Genomic DNA, 18,760 nt, shown 5'->3' with positions numbered 1-18,760 from the left:
TCTCAAACTCTCCCCCATATCCCACCTCATCAAGATTTGTATTACTTTTTCCCACCTTTCCAGTGTGAGAATCAGGACTTCTCTGTTCCTCTATTACTTATGTGTGTGTCGAATTTCTCAGGTGCACCAGAAAGTAAAATAGTTGGGAACCACTGGCCCAGCATGTAGTAGCACTCAGTATCTGTGGAGTGAGTGAATATTTAGATATGCACTGGTCTTGGAACTGGAAGGTCCAGGTTCAAGGCCCATTTCATTCTCTTATTATCTGTGTGCCCTTCAGAAAATCCCCAAATATCTTGGGCTTCAGTTTTCTCTTCTATAGAGCGTGGGTTTGGACAGGATGTTCTTTTTAAAAAAAATATTTTAAAAAATAGAGACAGGGTTTTGCCATGTTGCCCAGGCTGGTCTTGATCTCCTGCACTCAAGCCATTCACCCGCCTTCGCCTTCCAAAGTACTGGGATTACAGGCATAAGCCACCATTCCTGGCCTGGACAGGATATTCTTACAAACTTCTTCCAACTGCAAGGTTGTTATGTGATTATATGAAATTGACATAGCCAAGGTATGTGTGTATATGGAGGGAGTGGCATGGACTAAGGTGCTGGCAATCGGCACAGAAAGGATAAATGTGGGAAATATTTTAATAGAAGAATTCATATCATCTGGCTTCAGTTTTCAACAACATTGCTGACTAGATAGCCCAAAGACTCTCTTGCTACAAAATATGTGGACTGCTTCATAAAATTGACAGACATTTCCTGAAATGCTTAGCTGAGCTTGCAAGAAAGGGGAAAAAGTCTACATGGACCAAAATAAGGGGACCAAGACCAAGAAATATAAGCATCAGATATGCCGTGACTAACCCCAGAAGTCATGGGAAGGGAGGCATATTGCTTGTTTGTCCTGACCTGGGTCCTGGTTAGAGAAGGGGGAACTGCCTCTGAGAATTTATAACTACTTGAGCTGGAGTTTGAACTCAAAACATCTGCATGTTACAATAACTTCAAGCCAAGAAATTAACAAAAGATTGATCTCCATCAGGTGATACTCTTGGAGTGCCTGGTAGAAGCAAACAGGAAACTGCTCAGGAGAAACATACCGTCACTCAAGGCCACAGAGTATTGCTGCCCAAGTAAATCCCCACTGAAGTTGAGCTCACAAGCTAAAGATTATAATACGTAACAGGAAACAATGTGCCATGAATGAGAGTAGAGAAGACCCTGAAGAATTACAGTAAGATTCAACAAGTCTAAGTGACAGCCTGGATGTGTGGGGAGGGAAGAAGCAAAAGTGAATCCCACAGAGCTGTAGTTGCTTAGATGAGTTCAGCGAATCAAATAACATTGCTATTACCAGAAATGTGGAAGGGTGATTTGATTTTAGACAGACTGTATTTGGAATGGCGGTGGGACATCCATATTGGGGTATTCATTAGAACCATGGGGCTGCCTGACTTAGAAGCCATTTACGTAGGAATAATAGCTGAAGGCTTGGCAATGAATGTACTCTCTAAGGAAAGTGTTGAAATAGGAAAGAAGACAGCTAAGAACTGCTCCAGGAAAACACGTTTTGAGGACCAGTTGAAAAAGAGGAGCAAATAAGGAAAATGAGCTCTTTGGTCTCCAATTCTGGTTGGGTCCTGGGTTTGGATTGATTTTCAGATTGTTTGGTTTTAACTCTTTCCATCTCTAGCCTAACATTCTCGTCCCTCACAATCCCTAGGGGACGCTCCAATAAATGGGAGCAGTGTCCCTTGGGACATAGCAGGAACTTCTCAGCTAGGAATTATAGAGCCAGACTGGGGCTCTGATACCAGGACTACTACTAAGTCACTTCTTTGGGGTTCAATTTTCTCATCAGTGATGTTAAGCCTAGGTGAGTGTGAGGACAAGGGGAATAATAGAGCTGATAGCACTTGCTGGAATGCTGCTGGAGAGGACAAGATAGGGGTGATCAGGGGCCAGCCACCCACTGTCTGCATTTCCTCCTTTGTTCAGGTTGTGTGGTTTGGCAGCAGTTGCTTGAAATGTGGGCCATTATGCTTTTCTTGCCCTACTCTTCATGAAAAGTGAAGTCAGGTGGCCTATGCCTAATAAGTGAAAGGTGTGGTGACTTAAATAGTAAGACAATGAGGGTCATCATTATCTTGCGTCTCCATGAATACACCACTTACTTATCACAGTGCCTGACAGTTCACCATTTGGGCCTCTTCATAGGGTTAAACATTGCCCTCTGCAGGCTGCTCTTCTAAAATGTTAATTCTCCTAGAAGAGGTAATATTAAATCCTTTACCACAAATTAGTTTCTTAGATACAAGATACTTGGCCACATGAAAGCACTTAACACCTGGGGAGAGAAAAGGATGGGATTCTCTGAGTTGATCATTTTGTCTCTGGTCAGTTGGACTGTGCGGTGGAGGGTGAGCATATCTGAGAGTGAAGGGGTGAAGAAAGAAGCAAGAGGATCAGAAGCTGGTTTGATCTGGCATCACAGGGCTGTAAGCTCTCTTAATTCAAGAACAGCTCAGCTCAGAAGAGAAAAGAATGAAGTCCCCAGACACAGGCCTTCTTTCTTCCTTATCAGAGAGGGGTCATTGGAGCACAGATGGAGAGCACAGCAGCCTTTTTATGCTCCAAGGTCTGCCCAAGGTGGCCAGAAAGAGTGGAAAAGCTTTGGGTAGGGAGTTCAAAGAGTAAAAAGGGCCATCTTCACCATTACAAGGTCATGCTTTCCTCATCACCCTCCTAGCCTTCCTCTGATCCCAAAGCCATAAAGGGTTCACTTGGAAGGACAGCTGGAGAAAAGTGGCTGTGGCAGGCACATGGCTGAATGGTAAGTAGGCTGATGCCTCCTGGAGAAGATCCTTTTTGTGGGAAGAGCAACTAAGGTGACCATGAGTCTTTGGCAAGTGCCTGCTCCTTGCTATATTCAGGTGTGCTCTAGCTAGATGCTGATACCCTTTGGGCCCTGACACCATGTGACTCTTGAACAGATGCATAGATACTGTCTAGAGCCTCTGTGACAGTGAACGCTCTGGGCTTTCACAAACAGCACCAAAATACTGCAGCCTTTTGCTGCTGTCGCTACTGCCTGGAGCTCCCTCTAGCTGCCAAACCTGTTTCTCACCTTCTGGTAGGAAGCGTTTCCAATCAGTGCTGTTAAGCTTAGGTGCCTCCATTCTGGGGTTGGAAAATGAGGGTTGGCTTTGAAGTTAGATAGATGTGTTTGACGTGTCTGTTCCTAGCCTGGGTTAACTACATTGTTCCAGCAAGCTATCTACATTGCTTCCACATCTTTGAAGTGAGGTGTATGCCTGCTTTATTTGGGATTGTGAGGATTAAGGAGAATAATATATATATAATGTTGAACACCTACACCTTTTAACCACTTTGAAGTTCCAGAAACACCTCCAGCCCTTAGGTGAGCTGTGATTAAATTCGTTCATTAACCCAGCACACATTTATTGAATGCCTACTCTGTGCCGCAGTTCCTGGCAGGTGTACCTGAAGTGGGTGTGTAACATGTTCAGGGCCTGTACCCCATGAGCGTGGGGATGTCCTTTATCCTCGGGCACTTATGGTCCTGGGGGAGAAGCTGAGGGGAAGGGTCAGGAGCTTACATGGCAGATTCGGTAAGCTTTTAGCACAATAATTTTAATTGCAAAAATAAACAGTTTTGTCAACTGCTTGAGAGTAGCGTCTGCTTTACAAAAATTAACAACAACAAAAGGAAAAAAACCCCAAAGCAAAACGTTACATCCAATGGCTGCTGGATAAGACACTGCTGTACAAAGTCCCGCGCGAGACCGGCTTGGCGCTGCCCCAGCCTGTCTCTGGGGGTTATAGAGGAAGGCGTGGGGCGTGCGCCAGTTACAAAAGACTGTCTTGAATCCCAGGGTAGTGCCTATTCACTGGGTGGTCTCAGAAGACTTCCCCCAAAGCGCGGCTGACAAGGGACAGCGCCTGGACCGCGGGAACTGTCCGCGGAACTGGTGCTGAATAGGGCGTGTGCGGCGGGCGCTTCAAGGAAACTGGAAGCGGGACCGGAGGCCGGCCCTCGGGCGTGCGAGGAGGAGTTGGAAGAAGAGCGGGGAGGGGAACGGCCCGGATCTCGTGCGCGCCGAATGGCGGCGCTCCAACCCATAAACCCATCTCTTGCTCAGAGGGAGGCGAAGGAGAGGCCCAGCGAGTAAAAGCCGAGGCCCTTGAGCCGCTCCTCGGCGCGCGCCTTCTGCTTGAGGTGCACCTTGCTGTGCCGTTTCTTCTCATCGCTGCGCGCGAAGCGGCGGCCGCACACGTCGCAAGCAAAGGGCTTCTCGCCGGTGTGGGTGCGCACGTGCGTGGTGAGGTGGTCGCTGCGGCTGAAGTTGCGGAGGCAGATGCGGCACTGGAAGGGTTTGTGGCCCGTGTGGATGCGCAGGTGGCGATTGAGCTCGTCGGAGCGGGCAAAGCTCCGCACACAACTCTCCACCGGGCAAGCAAAGGCCTTGGCGTGCGGCCGCGGGCAGAAGCAGCGCGTGCTGCATTTGCCGCCACGGCGCCCCTTGCGTCGCACCTTGGCCTGGGGGAAAGGGGTGGGCGGCGGTGGCGGCACGGGTGGTGCAGCCACGCCGCTGCTTCCAGGGATGTCCGCCACCAGAGGTTTAGGGAAGTCCGCCGCGGCGGTGCTGCGAAGGCCCAGCGGGGAAAGCTGAGGCTGCGTACTGACCAGAAACTCTCCACCGTCGCCGCTACTCCCTCCCTCCCCACTAGGAGGGGTCAGGAGCCCAGGGAGGCCCTCAGCCCCCTCCCCTAAGTCACCCGGGGCCCCCGGGAAAGCGTCGTAGGCCCCGCTAGGGTAGAGTCTGTTGGCTGGGACGGCCGACAGTTCCGCGGGGCAGCTGATGGACAGCAAGTCCTCAATCTTGGTCCCTATTGCGGGAAAACGAGCCTCGGGGGCGGCCTGGTAGCCTCCCTGTGACCCACAGTTCCCCGGGCCCCCCACAGAAAGCAGCTCCCAGGGCGCGTAGGGACCCTTGAAGGCAGAGGCAGCGTCCAGCGCTGGCGAGGCGGGAGGCGCCCGGAGGCCGGGCTTGACGTCGGGCGGGGAGAGCTGAGGCTCATACAGGCACTGTGAGGGGGCGCCCGCGCAGGGCGAGGCCTCCCAGAACGCCTCTGGGAAGGGGACAGCGCCCAGATCCGGGGAGTAAAGGTCCGGCGGAGCCGGCAGCAAGGCATCGGGCCCCGCGGGAAAAGAGGCATCCAGCGGGGATCTGGACGCTGCTGCCTCTGGACCGGGGAACGGTGCCAGGCCTAAGATGCCCGACATGAGGTTGAAGAGTGCCTCCGGGTCGTGCGGGTGTTCGGGCACTGCCTGAATGAAGAAGCTACCGCTGTAGCTGAGGCCGGGAGGGGGTGTGGGCGCAGGCCCCTCCAGGAAGCAGGAGTCGGCTAAGTCCCCACTTGCGCTGCAGCTGTTCAAAGCCCAGCTCAAGAAGTCGCCTGCTGAGGAGGGAGCAGGAATCAGCTCTGGGCACATCAAAGGGTGCACCTGAGTCCACAGCCCCTACCCACGAAACTCTTGGTGCCCACGGATATACACAAAGTGCCTTTTGCACATTCTGATTCAGCAGGGGCCCGCATACGTCCCAAGGAGCACATAGAAACATGCACACGCAAAACACACGTGCACAGGCAAAAGGGCGCTCTGATAACCGCACAGGTTCCTGCGGAGGCGCTGGCAGCCCAGTGTGGGTGGGAATGGGGGTGCGCACCCCAGGACTCCTAAGCTTCCCATCGCCCCTATTCTCACAGCTCCAGTGTCCCAGTCCCTCCCGGTTCTCAGGTGTGGTGCGCCCCCGCGCTGCGCTGTAGTCTTCTGAGCACCCCTGCTCGCCCTCCTTACCTCCAGGGTAGCCGGTGGCCGCGGGAGCGTCCCTGGCGGGCAGCCGGGGCAATTCAGCGCTGGGTTCGGCGCAACAGCCTTCAGTGGACTTGACGAGGAGCGCGTCGGGTTCGGAAAACTCGCTAAGGTGGAGCATGGCGCGGCGCCGGCTGTGGGGCGCCCGGGGCCTCGCCCGCTGGGCTTGGGGGCGCACGGGTGGCGGGGAGGCTGGCGGTAGGGGTTCCCCGCAGCGCGCAGACCTAGGTGCCCGGGCTCCTGGCTTCGGGCACTCACCTCTGGGAAACGAGTTGGGGAGCCGCGGCGCCCTCGCTCGCCCGCACCGGCCTCGGGCGGCGGCTCCTCGCCTCTCCAAAGCGCAGCCGGGCTCCCCCAACCCACAGCCCCCCCACTTATATAGCTGCGGCGGCGCTGGCTCCGGGCTTCCGACTCCCCGGGCCACTGCCATTTTGGGAGGCCCCGGCCCTGCCGCCGTGACGTAAATGCCCAAACATGGACACAGGATGTGTGCCGGGGACTCCCGAAAAGGAAAGCTCGAGCTGTGACGTTGTTGTTGTCGCCGCAGCCGCCAGGCTAGCGCCGCTGCGTGCGCGCGCGCTCCCCAAGCGTGGAGCCTGTGTGCGCCGGGGCCGCGGATGCACCGGTCTGGGGCGCTGCGCCTCACCCCGCCGACAGTCCGGTAGATGTGCTTCCCGACTAGAGGCAGAGGCCGAGGAGCAGCAGGGGAGGACCTTGGACTTGGGGTTCCACAGTGTTGGGTTTGAATCTGCCCTCTACCACTTACTAGCTTGACATTGAATCCCCTTTAACGTCAGTTTCTCACCTGTGCATTTCCTATGGAGAGAAACTGAGAGCACTTAAACGTCCAGGCGCACTCAGTAAACCATGGAGATTATTGCCATTCGTTTATTTTGCTCACGCCTGTGTTTTTCCATTTTAATTTTTTTTTAAATTTGTGCTAGGAAAATAACTTATTTAAATTAAAAGGACTGTAATACTTGTCAATAGTAGAAGGAAAGTCAACTAGCACAACAGGGTATATTCTAAATTGAAAAGTAAAAGTCCCTGTTTTTTCCACCCACGTTTATTACTAACTCCTGGGGTAGACACATTTAAGTTTCTTGGGTATTCTTTCAGAAAAATTTTATGTAAATTCAAGTATACACATTGTTCTGCAATATTATTATTATTATTTTTCACTTGAAATAACTTAAGAGATTGTGCCATGTCCTAACATAAAGATCTTGTCATTCTTTTTCAAGGCTGTATAGTACTCCATTGTAAGGGAGGACCTTGAGTTAGTCGATTTGTCCCCTATCCGTGAGCATGTAGGCAGTTTCCAACCTTTTACTTATACCAATGTTGTTGGAGTCAACATCCCTGACTATAGAAATGTGAATGTGTTTGTGAGATAGATTCCAACGAGTGTAATTATATGCCAAAGTATATGTAAAATTTTGATAGACAACTGGCAAATTGTCTTCCAGAAAAGTAGGGCCAATTCCTGCTCACTCCTCCCTCACCCACAGGGTATGAGATGCTTCTGCAGACCATTTTTTCTGCCTTCATACAAATGACTTTCACTCTAAGGATGTTGTTCCCAGCAACACATAGGGAATCCACGGGAAATATCTCCCTGGAATCAGTACTTGAAATAGTTGGGCTTCTTTTGAGAAAAAAAAAATTCCTAGCCTTAAGGAGGCTGTGAATCTTGGCTGCAGAAGCATCAGAGCCAACTCCAGCAAAGAAGCTTGCCTACTCTCCTAGTCTAATTTCCCTTCTGCTGTGGTTTTCCCTCTGTGTCATTCTTACATTCTTTTTACAATGTTTATTTTATTTTGTATTATAGCTCACTTAACTCCTTTCTGAAACCAAATAAATAAATACATGGGGGGAAGGATTAAATAAATACATGGAATAGCCTGTTCTTCTTTATTAAGAGCATCAATTCCTGAGACTCTGTGTGCTGGAGGGTAAGGCAGGCAGGTCTAGGGCTCCGCCTTCCTTCTCTACTTTCTTTGAAATAGAAACAAAGCCCTTTGGGGGTGGTGGACTCAGCATCATGGTCTGTATAGTTCCCATCCTCTCTTCCACCCCGTGCCCTCCTTTTCAAGAGAGAGAGAGAGCCCAAGAATGCCCAAACCCCACCACATTCTCAGTCCTTTCACCCGATGTCCATTATCCCAACATCCATTCATTCAGTTTCTCGATGTTCATTCATTCAGTATTCATTTCTTAAGTGCCTATCACAGACCAGAAGGTAGACTTTGGTTTTATGTCTGCTGGGACCCTGAGCCCCATCTCCAGCACTAGGTGCCCACTCTTCATCCCACTATGACCCTATAAGTGTTTTCACAGAATAGGTCCTTTCACACAATCACCTGCAAAACATATGCTGACACATTTGTATGCATCTTCTCCTCGAGTCCACAAATCATACAAAGGTTCTCACAGGGTCATGCACTTGCAGTGTGTCTTACTAAATGGCTACACTTATGGTTCTGTATTAGTAACACATACATGAGCATGTAGGAAATGCAGAAACCCAGCAGATGTCTGTAAAGATTGGACACACCAAGCATGATTTTCCTTATACTCTATTTCAGATCCAGGGTTTGATTCTAATCCAAATGCATTGCCAAGGCCAGGTGAGCCCACACCAGACACGCAGGGCACACATGTCTCAAATCCACTCTGGCATCCTACTGCCTCAGAGGGAGGAGGAGGGGAGGAGTTTGGCTGGGCTGGTGTCCAGGTCTCCCCAGGTCACCCCGTCGGGCCAGATTGGTCGGCCCCAGGTTGCCCATCCCTTCTGCTGTTCTTCCCTCTGCCACAGCATTCCTCCTCCTTCTTAGTCACAGATAATTCCCCTACTCTCTTGGTGAGTTGCCAAGCCATTGCTGCTCTCTGCCAAGGGCTGTTGGACTAGGTCTGTGTTAGGACAAGGGTCCAAGTCACCCTAAGTTTCTTGTGTTAGAGGCCAGACCTGGGGACAGGGCTTGGGGTTGGGTAGGAGTGATTAGGAAAGGAGATAGGGAAGAGACAGCTTGTGCTCTGGGTGTGGGATGGCTCACACCCCCATGTCTATGCTACTCACCTCCAGTGGACACACATACACACACTCACAGGCACAGAGGATGGCTGCCTCTGGAGGGCAATTTACATTTGCATTTGGCTCCTTGAGTACTGGGAGGGAATATAAAGGGGGCTGAGCATTTTGTAGTTCTTCCCAGCTCGTCCCTTCTCCCTACATTTTAACAGCTTACAAAGAGATTCTGGGCCCAAAAGGTCTTTGGGAAGGGAAGGAAGAGAGAGGAGCTTAGATCTATGAGCTCCATTTTAATCACACTTCAAATATAAGAACACAAATGTACACAAGGGAAAAAAGGGAAATCACATACATTGAGCACTTTACAAATATTTTATCATTCAATCTCCACAAAAGTTCTATGGAGTAAGGAATTGGAGACCAGTTTCACAGATGAGGAAGCAGACTCAAAAACGTCAAATGACTTGATCGACACCACACTTCTATTCAGTGGTAGGGCTGAGAGTCAAGTCCAGGCTATCTTACTCTATAAGACAATTTAGGAGAAGATAATTAATTTTACAAAAGGATTCACTGTTAGATGGCTTTAGATGGAGGATCTCCCTGTAGCTTTCAGATAGGATGTGATGTGCAAACTCAAGCTGGCTGGTGCCCATCCCTGCAAGAATTCCCTGGAGTGATGGCCATGGATAGGTCACACTAGTGGGTCACATCTAGTACTGAGGAGTAGCACATATAAGGTTCTTTGGAGCTGCTGTGTAAGTTGTTGGTGTGTGTGTGTGTGTGTGTGTCTGTGTGTGTGTTTGTATGTGTGTTCTTGGGGAAGGTGAGAGCGAATTTTCTATTTCCATGGGAAAAGGTGCAAAGGAGAATTCACTTTCTAGACAAGCACTGAACAAACATTTGCTGAATGAATTAATGAATGAAGAAATTCATTCATCAAATATTCATAGAGCACAGCCCAGTGCCAGGTGCTGGGTTGGCCCTTCAGATGCTGATGCCGCAGTGCATGAGACTGGAAGCTTTGAATCCAGGGAAGGAGGTGGGGAGGGGCAGAGGGAGGGTAGAGGCAGCCTCCCTGCTCTCTCTTCTGGGGAGGGCTCAGCCCCTGTCATAGTTCTGGTTATGCTACTGCTCCCTCCTCCACACCCTACCTTGATCTTTCTGCTCTAAATATCATTGTGTTCAAATAATAGTGTATATATTTTAAAAGACTCCAAGAAGACAGCTGCCTGGGAGTATTAATCATGAAGAGGCCAGCACTCGGTCTCCATGGCGACTCCTGACAATGAGAGCTGAGGAACAGTTCCATGTCCCACTTCCTGGGGCCATGGAGATGCAGGGGCACTGCATCTCTCACTCCTCTTTCCTCTCTGCTTCTCCTTTCTTCTCTCTTCCTTACCTCTCCTCTCTTCTTCTCTCCTGCCCCCTCCCTCCATTCCCTCTTTTTTTCTCTTCCTAAAGGATTTATTTAAAAGCAGAGACAGAGGCAGGGTCAGCCATCAGATTAACAAAAAACATGGCCAATGAAGCCACAGCAGAGATGAAGGCTGCATCCAGTCGCAGTGTCTGCAGTGCCCAACTCCACTTCCAAGACCTCAGCAGTGCCCCCGGGCTTCCACAGCCAGTAGGGCAGAAGTAGTGTGATCATCTGCCCCTGAGGCAAGAGGCCGACCTTCTCTGTCTCTTTTCTCTTCCCTGCTCATGGCCCATCATTTGTTTGTGGTTTGGGTCATTATTATGATTATGAGTATGGCTATTATTTTTAGTGCCCATGAAAGTAACAGGCTTATTGAAAAAAGACAAATGTTAAAAATTAGAATGCAAAGAACGGGGTATCTTTCACTATCCTGTACACACACACACATGAACACGTTTTAGGTCAATTCCTATAGATTTTTTTCATGCATATTCATGCAACATGCATTTAGTCAACATCCATTTAGTCAACAATCATTATCATCATTCTTATTTACATCATTTTCATACTATACATAGTCTTGTAACTAACTTAACAGTGTACCTTGTTTTTTTTTTTATTTTTTCCATAATGATACCCATCTATAGTGTTGATCTATAGTGTTGGTAACAATTTCACCAGAGTATTTCATTCTGTAGATGAATATAATTTTTTAACTTGTTTCCTGTCTTTCACTATTATAATGAATCTGGCTATATATAGCCTTTTATGTATATGTGGTACATTGATAGGGTAATAATATTACAGTATTCTAGCTAACAATTGCATGTTATTTACTATAGGCACTATCTGACAGGTATTGAGAGCTTTACATATACTCATCATTTAATCCTCACCACAACCTGATTAGTAGTATTATTATTTCTATTTTACAGATGGAGAAATTGAGCATGGAAGACTAAGAAATTTGTCCAAGCTTACCAGGTTAGTGATGATGCAAGGGATTTGAACTCATACTATAGCCATAGGCTAGGTTACAAAAAGTGAAATTTCATGCTCATTTCAGCAGCACATATACTAAAATTGGAATGATACAGGGAAGAGTAGTATAGTCCTTAAAAAGAGTGAATTTTTTTAGGACTAAGGTACAAACACTTAAAATTATATATATTGTTAAATATTTCTCTAAAAAGATTGTTCTAATCTCTGGGCCAACTAGCAGTATATGAGGACCAACTGGTAAACAGAAAGAGGCATCCCAGTGATATTTTAATTTTGTTGTAAAATTATCAGTAAGGATGAGAATCTTTTCACGGGGCCTTAGTATTTCCTTTTCCATGATATTTAGGCTTAACACCTCACTCAAATACTTTTTTTTTTTTTTTGAGACGCAGTTTCACTTTTGTTGCCCAGGCTGGAGTGCATTGGCGCAATCTTGGCTCACCGCAACCTCCACCTCCTGGATTCAAGCGATTCTCCTGCCTCAGCCTCCCAAGTAGCTGGGATTACAGGCATGCACCACCATGCCCTGCTAATTTTGTATTTTTAGTAGAGATGGGGTTTCTCCATGTTGGTCAGGCTGGTTTTGAACTCCTGACCTGGGTGATCTGCCCACCTTGTCCTCCTCACCCAAAGACTTTTTGAGTGGAAAAACCTTCCTTATGCTCCTCACATCCCTGTAGTGGGCACTGAAAGTGAGGCTGCTCTGATCTGGCATAGACTGGGAGGACTGGGTGGGGACACTGGGTGTGGGGGCTTCTGTACCCTCCTTACTTTTGTTCTTTCTGTTTTGAATTCTTTCTATTTTTATTTATTCATTTTTTGTAGAGATGGGGTCTCGCTTTGTTGCCCAGGCTGGTTTCTAACTCCTGGGCTCAGGTGATTCTCCCACCATGAACTCCCAAAGTGCTGGAATTACAGGTGTGAGCCGGCACACCTGGCCTGTTCTTTCTATTTTGGATCATGGAGAGAGGTGGCGAGGAGAACAAGGTGGCTGCATGCCATTAGGAAAAGTGGATTCTTCCAAGGTGGCTTGGCTTCTAAACTGTTCTCCTACAGGAGAGAGGGAGGTTATTCTTTCTCTTGTCTTCCATTCTACAGTCCTCCTTTGGCAACACTGGACAGAGCTGAGAGGTAGATGATCACAGAAGAGGTGTGACTAGGGTGGGTTCTAGGAGGGTCAGAGGTAGGCGGACGGTTACAATGACTTCATACTGCTACTGCCCTGTGATTTGGAATCGGTCTCCCATCAGTTGTTTGGATCTAAGCCTTGTTCTCCCTTTGTGGGCAATAATGGACTTGGATCTTGCTGAATGTTTTTATTTGATTAAATAATGGTGTTCAGAGCACTAATTTTCAATTCATGTGTTAAGAAGGTAAAAAGGAGGCTTAGTGAGCAGACTGAGAGAGCTATAGCTCTAGAATAGAACTGGAATCAGAAACGAGCCTTCTTAACCTATCTGTCTGGCATGTTTCTCTCTCTGGCCTCCTGTTTTCACTTATCCGAGCTCATCTCACTGTCTTTTCACTGTCTCTCCTCCCCCATCTTGCCATAGTTTTCTTTAAACCTCTTTGAGGTAGATTGGTCACTGTACTGAGCTTGGACAATATAACTCCGAAATGCCCAGGCAATTTATCCACAGCTAGGTCCATTGAGCCATAGCCTGGGTCCTCTGTGTGTCCTTGAATCCTGTCCATCATCATCAGGCTGGGCTTCTGGTTGCAAATCACAGAAAAGCAACCTCAATTAGCTTAGAGAAGAACGATGAAAGAAAGAGAGAGAGAGAGAGAGAAAGGGAGAAAGAAGGAAGGAAGGAAGGAAGGAAGGAAGGAAGGAAGGAAGGAAGGAAGAAGGAAGGGAAGGAGGGAGGGAGGGAGGGAAGGAAGGAAGGAAAGAAAGAAGGAAGGAAGGAAGGAAGGAAAGGAAGGAAGAGGGGAGGAAAGAAGAAACTTATTAGCATATCCAAGGGAATGGGGAATCCAAAAAAGTGTCAAACAACCAACCTGTAAGGGCATCAGGGACACACTGGGTGTCGGAAGCTGGGTATCAGAGGCTAAGAGTTCTCAGAATGCTCCCAGCTCCTTTTTTTTTCCTCACTGATAACTGAAAACCTGGCCATTGGCAGATTGTGTGTTCTACACATCAGATGCTGTGATAAATGGATTTTCATTCCCAGTTCCAGGTAGGGAATCCTAGAAAAGACCTCTGCTCTTCTCCCGAGGACAATTATATGGCTAGCAGGCAGGGTAATATACAATTGACAACACCACTAGGGTCTTGTGCTTGTGCTTTGAGGGCCAGTCCCAGAAAAGAGGAAATCACTGTGAGCCAGGAAGCCTCCCTTGTCCTTGAGGGCAAGAGCTGGGCAGCAATGAGTTCTGGCAGGTTCTCATAACCAGGGCAGAAACAGTTCCCTCTGCTTAACAATGCCCCTGGAGCAATTCGCCTACTCCATCTGTCTGCCAGCTCCAAGGAACACTGCTCAAAATAAAAATCCCTAATTAGCAATTCCTTCAATCCACAGCAAAACAATTTATTTGTTTCCTAGAATAATCTGGAGCCACATTTGGCTTGGCAACCAGTGGGTTCCACATGTTCATGCGGTGTGCCATGTGAAGACTTCAGCAGGGAGTTTTATTCAGTCAAGGCATGAGGGGGGATACCCTGGGGGTCACCTCCCCAGGCAGCAGCAAGTGGGGGCCTAGAACAGAACTGGTTTTATCAATGTTGTGCAGTGAGTTTCTGGTACAGGGTAGGTAGCGAAGGAAGAAAGTTCAACAGGATTTCTAAGCACCTGCTCTCACAAAGGCCAAACCAGTGATCCCTACATTTGGTAGGGATACATGGCCTGCAGGAGACATAGAGAATCTGACAATAGAGTAAAACCTCAAGCCAGGGAGTCAGAGGAACTGATTGTGACCCAGTTCTGCCACTCGCTTGTTCTGTGACCTTGAACAAATTACAAATACTTTCTGTGCTTGTGTATTCTCACCTGTGAAATGGGAGTATGTTATCTTCTCTACCTACAGTCTCAGGATTAAGAGTCAGAATTAACAAATTGGCCGGGCACGGTGGCTCAAGCCTGTAATCCCAGCACTTTGGGAGGCCGAGACGGGCTGATCACGAGGTCAGGAGATCGCGACCACCCTGGCTAACACGGTGAAACTCCGTCTCTACTAAAAAATACAAAAAACTAGCTGGGCGAGATGGCGGGCGCCTGTAGTCCCAGCTACTCAGGAGGCTGAGGCAGGAGAATGGCGTAAACCTGGGAGGTGGAGCTTGCAGTGAGCTGAGATCCGGCCACTGCACTCCAGCCCAGGCGACAGAGCAAGACTCTGTCTCAAAAAAAAAAAAAAAAAAAAAAGAATTAACAAATTAAGTGGTGGTTGAAGCACAGGTACTTGCTACAAAAAAAAAAGGTGATGTTAGAAACAATATGTCCAGTTGAGAAATGGTGAGTAATTCTTCGTACCCCAAATTTATGCCCTGTGTTTTCTGGGCATCTATGCATATGGGGGTGGAATTGGTCACTATGACATGAATTTCATGACTAGTTGTTTTCTTCCAATCCTTGCTCTCATTCATTCATCATTCATTCATCTAAATATTTGTTGAGGACTTAATACATCAGCCAATTCAACTACGTATTACAGAAAGGTGCGATGCATGTGCCAGTGGGAGAAGGACCGGATGGTTTGAGATCATAGAATGAAGCAGGAGGTCCTTAGCTCATCAAGATATTCAGGGAAGGCTTCCTTGGGGAAGGAAGTCTAGGCTCCATTTGAATGGAAACTAGAAGGTTAAGTAAAAGTTAGCCAGAAAAAGGGAAAGGTTGAGTGAGGAGAATGTTCTAGGCAAAAGGGACAGCATATACAAAAGCCAGAAAGTGAGAGAAAAAAGACAAGGGAGGAGAAAAGGATTCAGGGAACTGGCGGAAGCCCATGACGGCTGGAGCGTAAGGAGGGAAAGGGCAAGCGGGGTCAGGCTGGAGAAATTGGTGAGCTTAGGATCCCGGAAGATGTTTTAAGTGGGTTTAGGCATTTGGACTTGTTTCCCCCCCCCCCCCCCCCCCCACCTATCTGATCACAAGCTTCCATGCATAGGCATTTGGACTTTATCCCTAGGGTAATACAATGCTATTGAAGAGATTTAAGCTGTATAGGCAATGCGATTTTTATCTTAGAAGGACCAGCGTTCTAAGACCACCTTCCACGCTCTAAGATAGCATGGAAGGTGACCTGGAGGGTGGATCGGTTAGGAGGCCATTGTGGCAAGTCACCTGACAGTGGGCTCTCAGACCTGAACAGTGGGTGGCAATAGAAAAGGAGAAGCTTTCAGAGTCAGCAGTCATTTAGGAGCTCTTTTATAACACACACACAAGGGTGAATAGCTACCCATGGGGCAGAAGAGAGAGGAAGGAGTCAAGGTTGACTCTTGGGTTCGGTTTTGACCATGGGTTAGTGGTTTTTTTTTTTTTTCAAGACAGGCTCTCATGCTCTGTTGCCCAGACTGGAGTGCAGTGGCACGATCATGGCTCAACTCAACTTTCCCCAGCTCAGGCAATCCTCCCACCTCAGCCTCCCAAGTAGCTGGGACCACAGGCACGTACCACCACACCCCACTAATTTAAATTTTTTTTTAGAGGTGGGGTCTCACTGTGTTGCCCAGGCTGGTCTTGAACTCCTGGGCTCAAGCAATTATCCTGTTTCAGCCTCCCAAAGTGCTGAAATTGCAGGCATGAGCCACCGTGCCTGGCCAGTGGTCATTTATTTAGGTGGAGAATCAGTAGGAGGAAGAGTCTTCCTCCGACCCACTATATTTTATTCGTGGAGCTTTAATTTACATACAGTAAAATGAGCAAATCTTAAGTGTATCTACCATTTGATGACTTTTTAACATAAATCAATATATAGAACATTTACATCCTCTAAAAGTTCCCTTGTACCTTTTTCCAGTCAGTAGATACCCCCTCTTTCAGGTAACCATATTTCTCAGTTATATCACTATAGATTAGTTTTGCCTACTCTTGAACTTCATATACATGGAATAATTCAGTATGTACTGTTTTGTGTCTGGCTTCTTTTGCTCAACATAATCTGTATAAGATTTACCCACTCCATTTTTTTTCATGCATCAGTATCAATTAATATATGTTTTATATGTATCAATCCTTTTTTCTCAGTCACTAACTTTCCATTGTTTAAATATACCAATTTGTTTATACATTCCCTTACTGATGGAAGTAGATTGTTGTTGCTTAATTCTAAGTGTGATTGATATATTTTATCACACTTTAAAGATGTCATTTACTTCAGCAAAAAAACCTTTAAAAATTGAGTAATTACTAGTCATAAACTTAAGAATGTGAAAGATGAATATGAAGAAAATGATGAAATTTTTTCTGAAGGGCATTGAACAATAGACTAGGTGGGGAGAGATGTCTTATCGGATGGGAAGACTCAATATTATGAATATGTCATTGTCGGTGTTGGTGGGTTCTCTCTGAAGCAGACATTGAGAGGGAAGGCTACAGGGAGTTTATTTGGGAGTAACACATGTGAGAGATAAAGGCAAGATTGGATGGAAGAGCCTCATACTGCAATGAGCATCTGATGGTTTCAGCCAACTTAGTGGCGAGTTCCAGAGCAAATACCCATTAGAAGAATCCTGCACTGGGAAGAAGAAGCCAGTCCCTATGCCCTCTTTGCTCTCAGTCATTGGTGAGGGGCCTAGTTGGAAAGAGCATGGTCTTGGCCTGAAAACTGAGGTGAACCTGAAAGGTGCTAACAGCTGTAGGCTCATGGATAGCTGCACTGCTTGCAGCTGAATGGCAAATCCTTTGTTGAAGGGAGACTCAAGTGGCTACACCTCCATAGCTGCCACAGTCAGTTCCCCAAATCAATCTGTAAGTTTCATGCAATTTCTGTAAAGAGGCCAATAACATCTGTGTTTTTTTTTTTTTTTTTGTGGAACGGGGTGCAATTTGACAAATTAGTTCTAAAACATGTTTGGAAGAATAGGAAAAAATAATCAAGAGAATTTTGAAAATGATGTCTAAAGCTCTATCAAATATCAAAACCTGTTAACATAATGTAGTGCTAGTGCAAGGGATACCCAAATGAACCAGTGGAACAGAGCTGAGAAACCAACCCACATGGATATGGAATTTAGAATATGATAAAAGTACCTGTTCACAGTAACTCAAACATTTGATTATTGAATAAATGGTATTAAGAGAACTGGGCAGACCTCTGGAGGAAAAAGTAGAATATATATTTTACACAACACTCAAAAGTAAATTCCAGATATATAAAAATACAATAATAAACCCCAAACTATATAATCAAAAAATAAATCAGGTAATTTTTATAATCTTGGCATGAAGAAGGTCTTTGCAAGAATGAACTAAAACTCAGAAGCCATATTGGAAAAGAATGGCTATGTATCCATCAAGAGGGGATTAGTTAAATAATTATAGTAATTCATGTGATTAAAAAAACTGTAGCAGAGGCCGGGCGCGGTGGCTCAAGCCTGTAATCCCAGCNAAAAAAAAAAAAAAAAAAAAACTGTAGCAGTTTAAAATAAGATAGATCTATATATACTGTTAGAAAGTTGTTTTGATATATTGTAACATAACAAAAATGAATTGCAGAACAGTACATATTTTTAGTCTATTAAATTCGATAGTGAGTATAAAAATGTTAATTTGTAGAAAATGAGCTGGATGGATACATTTCACACTAATAACCTGGTAACCTTTGTAGAGTGAGACTGAGGGAAGAGAGTATGCTAGGCACAACCGAGGAGCCAACCTCAAGGACTGGGTATCTATTAGGCGAGACCAGATGAGTGCCACAGGTGCATCTGGAGACAGAGGTTTTAAACTTCCCTGCTTGTAGAGTGATCTCCTCAGTGCTATCATCATTACACCCACTAATTCTGCTAGCCAGTATAAAAACAAATCATGAAAAATCAGGTAATAAATATGGAAAAGGGAAATGAAATAAAAACAGTTTGAAAATATGGTAGTTGGTATAATCAATTGGGCAGAAGGTAGACGCGGATATTTTGGACTGATTTGCTTAATCTCTATTTCTCCTTGCTTCTGAGGGCCTCCTTGTACTGCAGAGGCTGGAAAGCTGAAAACTACAGTTCTCAGATTCCTTTACAGCTAGAATTTGAATGCAAATTAAGTAATACCAAACATATGCCTTGTGTGAGACTTAGAAGGTGGGCACGGGGCAGAGTCATCTCCCTGTCTCTTTGGGTGGTTTTTCTACTGTTGAGCCATATCAAGGGACATGAGCAGTGCTCCAGTGCCCACTCCCTGGTTTTTTAGGTGTTGAAAAGTGGGTGTGTTGGCCAGCAGGGACTTCCTGGTCCCTGTACTATAGCATATTTTTGAGTTTA

At 46.7% G+C, this 18,760-nt stretch overlaps 1 protein-coding gene across 2 annotated transcripts; it reads right to left on the bottom strand.

The window, feature by feature from the left end:
* Nucleotides 1–3,638: 3,638 nt before the first annotated feature.
* Nucleotides 3,639–6,483, bottom strand: EGR4 (early growth response 4). 2 transcript variants are annotated; one of them, XM_017876551.1, is made up of 2 exons: nt 5,885–6,483; nt 3,639–5,484 (listed from the first exon to the last, which is right to left on the bottom strand). In XM_017876551.1, the coding sequence occupies exons 1-2, from the start codon at nt 6,327–6,329 to the stop codon at nt 4,160–4,162; spliced, it is 1,770 nt and encodes a 589-aa protein (XP_017732040.1). In that variant the 5' UTR covers nt 6,330–6,483; the 3' UTR covers nt 3,639–4,159. The 2 variants fall into 2 exon arrangements, with proteins under 2 accessions (XP_017732040.1, XP_017732049.1); XM_017876560.1 differs by having other exon boundaries at nt 3,640–5,481; nt 5,885–6,350.
* Nucleotides 6,484–18,760: the final 12,277 nt, after the last annotated feature.

Source organism: Rhinopithecus bieti, unplaced genomic scaffold (genome assembly GCF_001698545.2).
Source record: "Rhinopithecus bieti isolate Rb0 unplaced genomic scaffold, ASM169854v2 scaffold_1058, whole genome shotgun sequence".
Classification (NCBI taxonomy): domain Eukaryota; kingdom Metazoa; phylum Chordata; class Mammalia; order Primates; family Cercopithecidae; genus Rhinopithecus; species Rhinopithecus bieti.
The sequence above is the reverse complement of the archived record's forward strand: the minus strand, read 5'-3'. Positions and strand labels throughout refer to the sequence as shown.

What these genes read in the sequence shown, in the direction of transcription:
- EGR4 (XM_017876551.1), bottom strand. Translation starts at nt 6,329, where the DNA reads ATGGCAGTGGCCCGGGGAGTCGGAAGCCCGGAGCCAGCGCCGCCGCAG. An exon ending in GGCCACCGGCTACCCTGGAG is followed by an intron (nt 5,485 to 5,884) that starts GTAAGGAGGGCG and finishes CTCCCTCCTCAG; the next exon opens with CAGGCGACTTCTTGAGCTGG.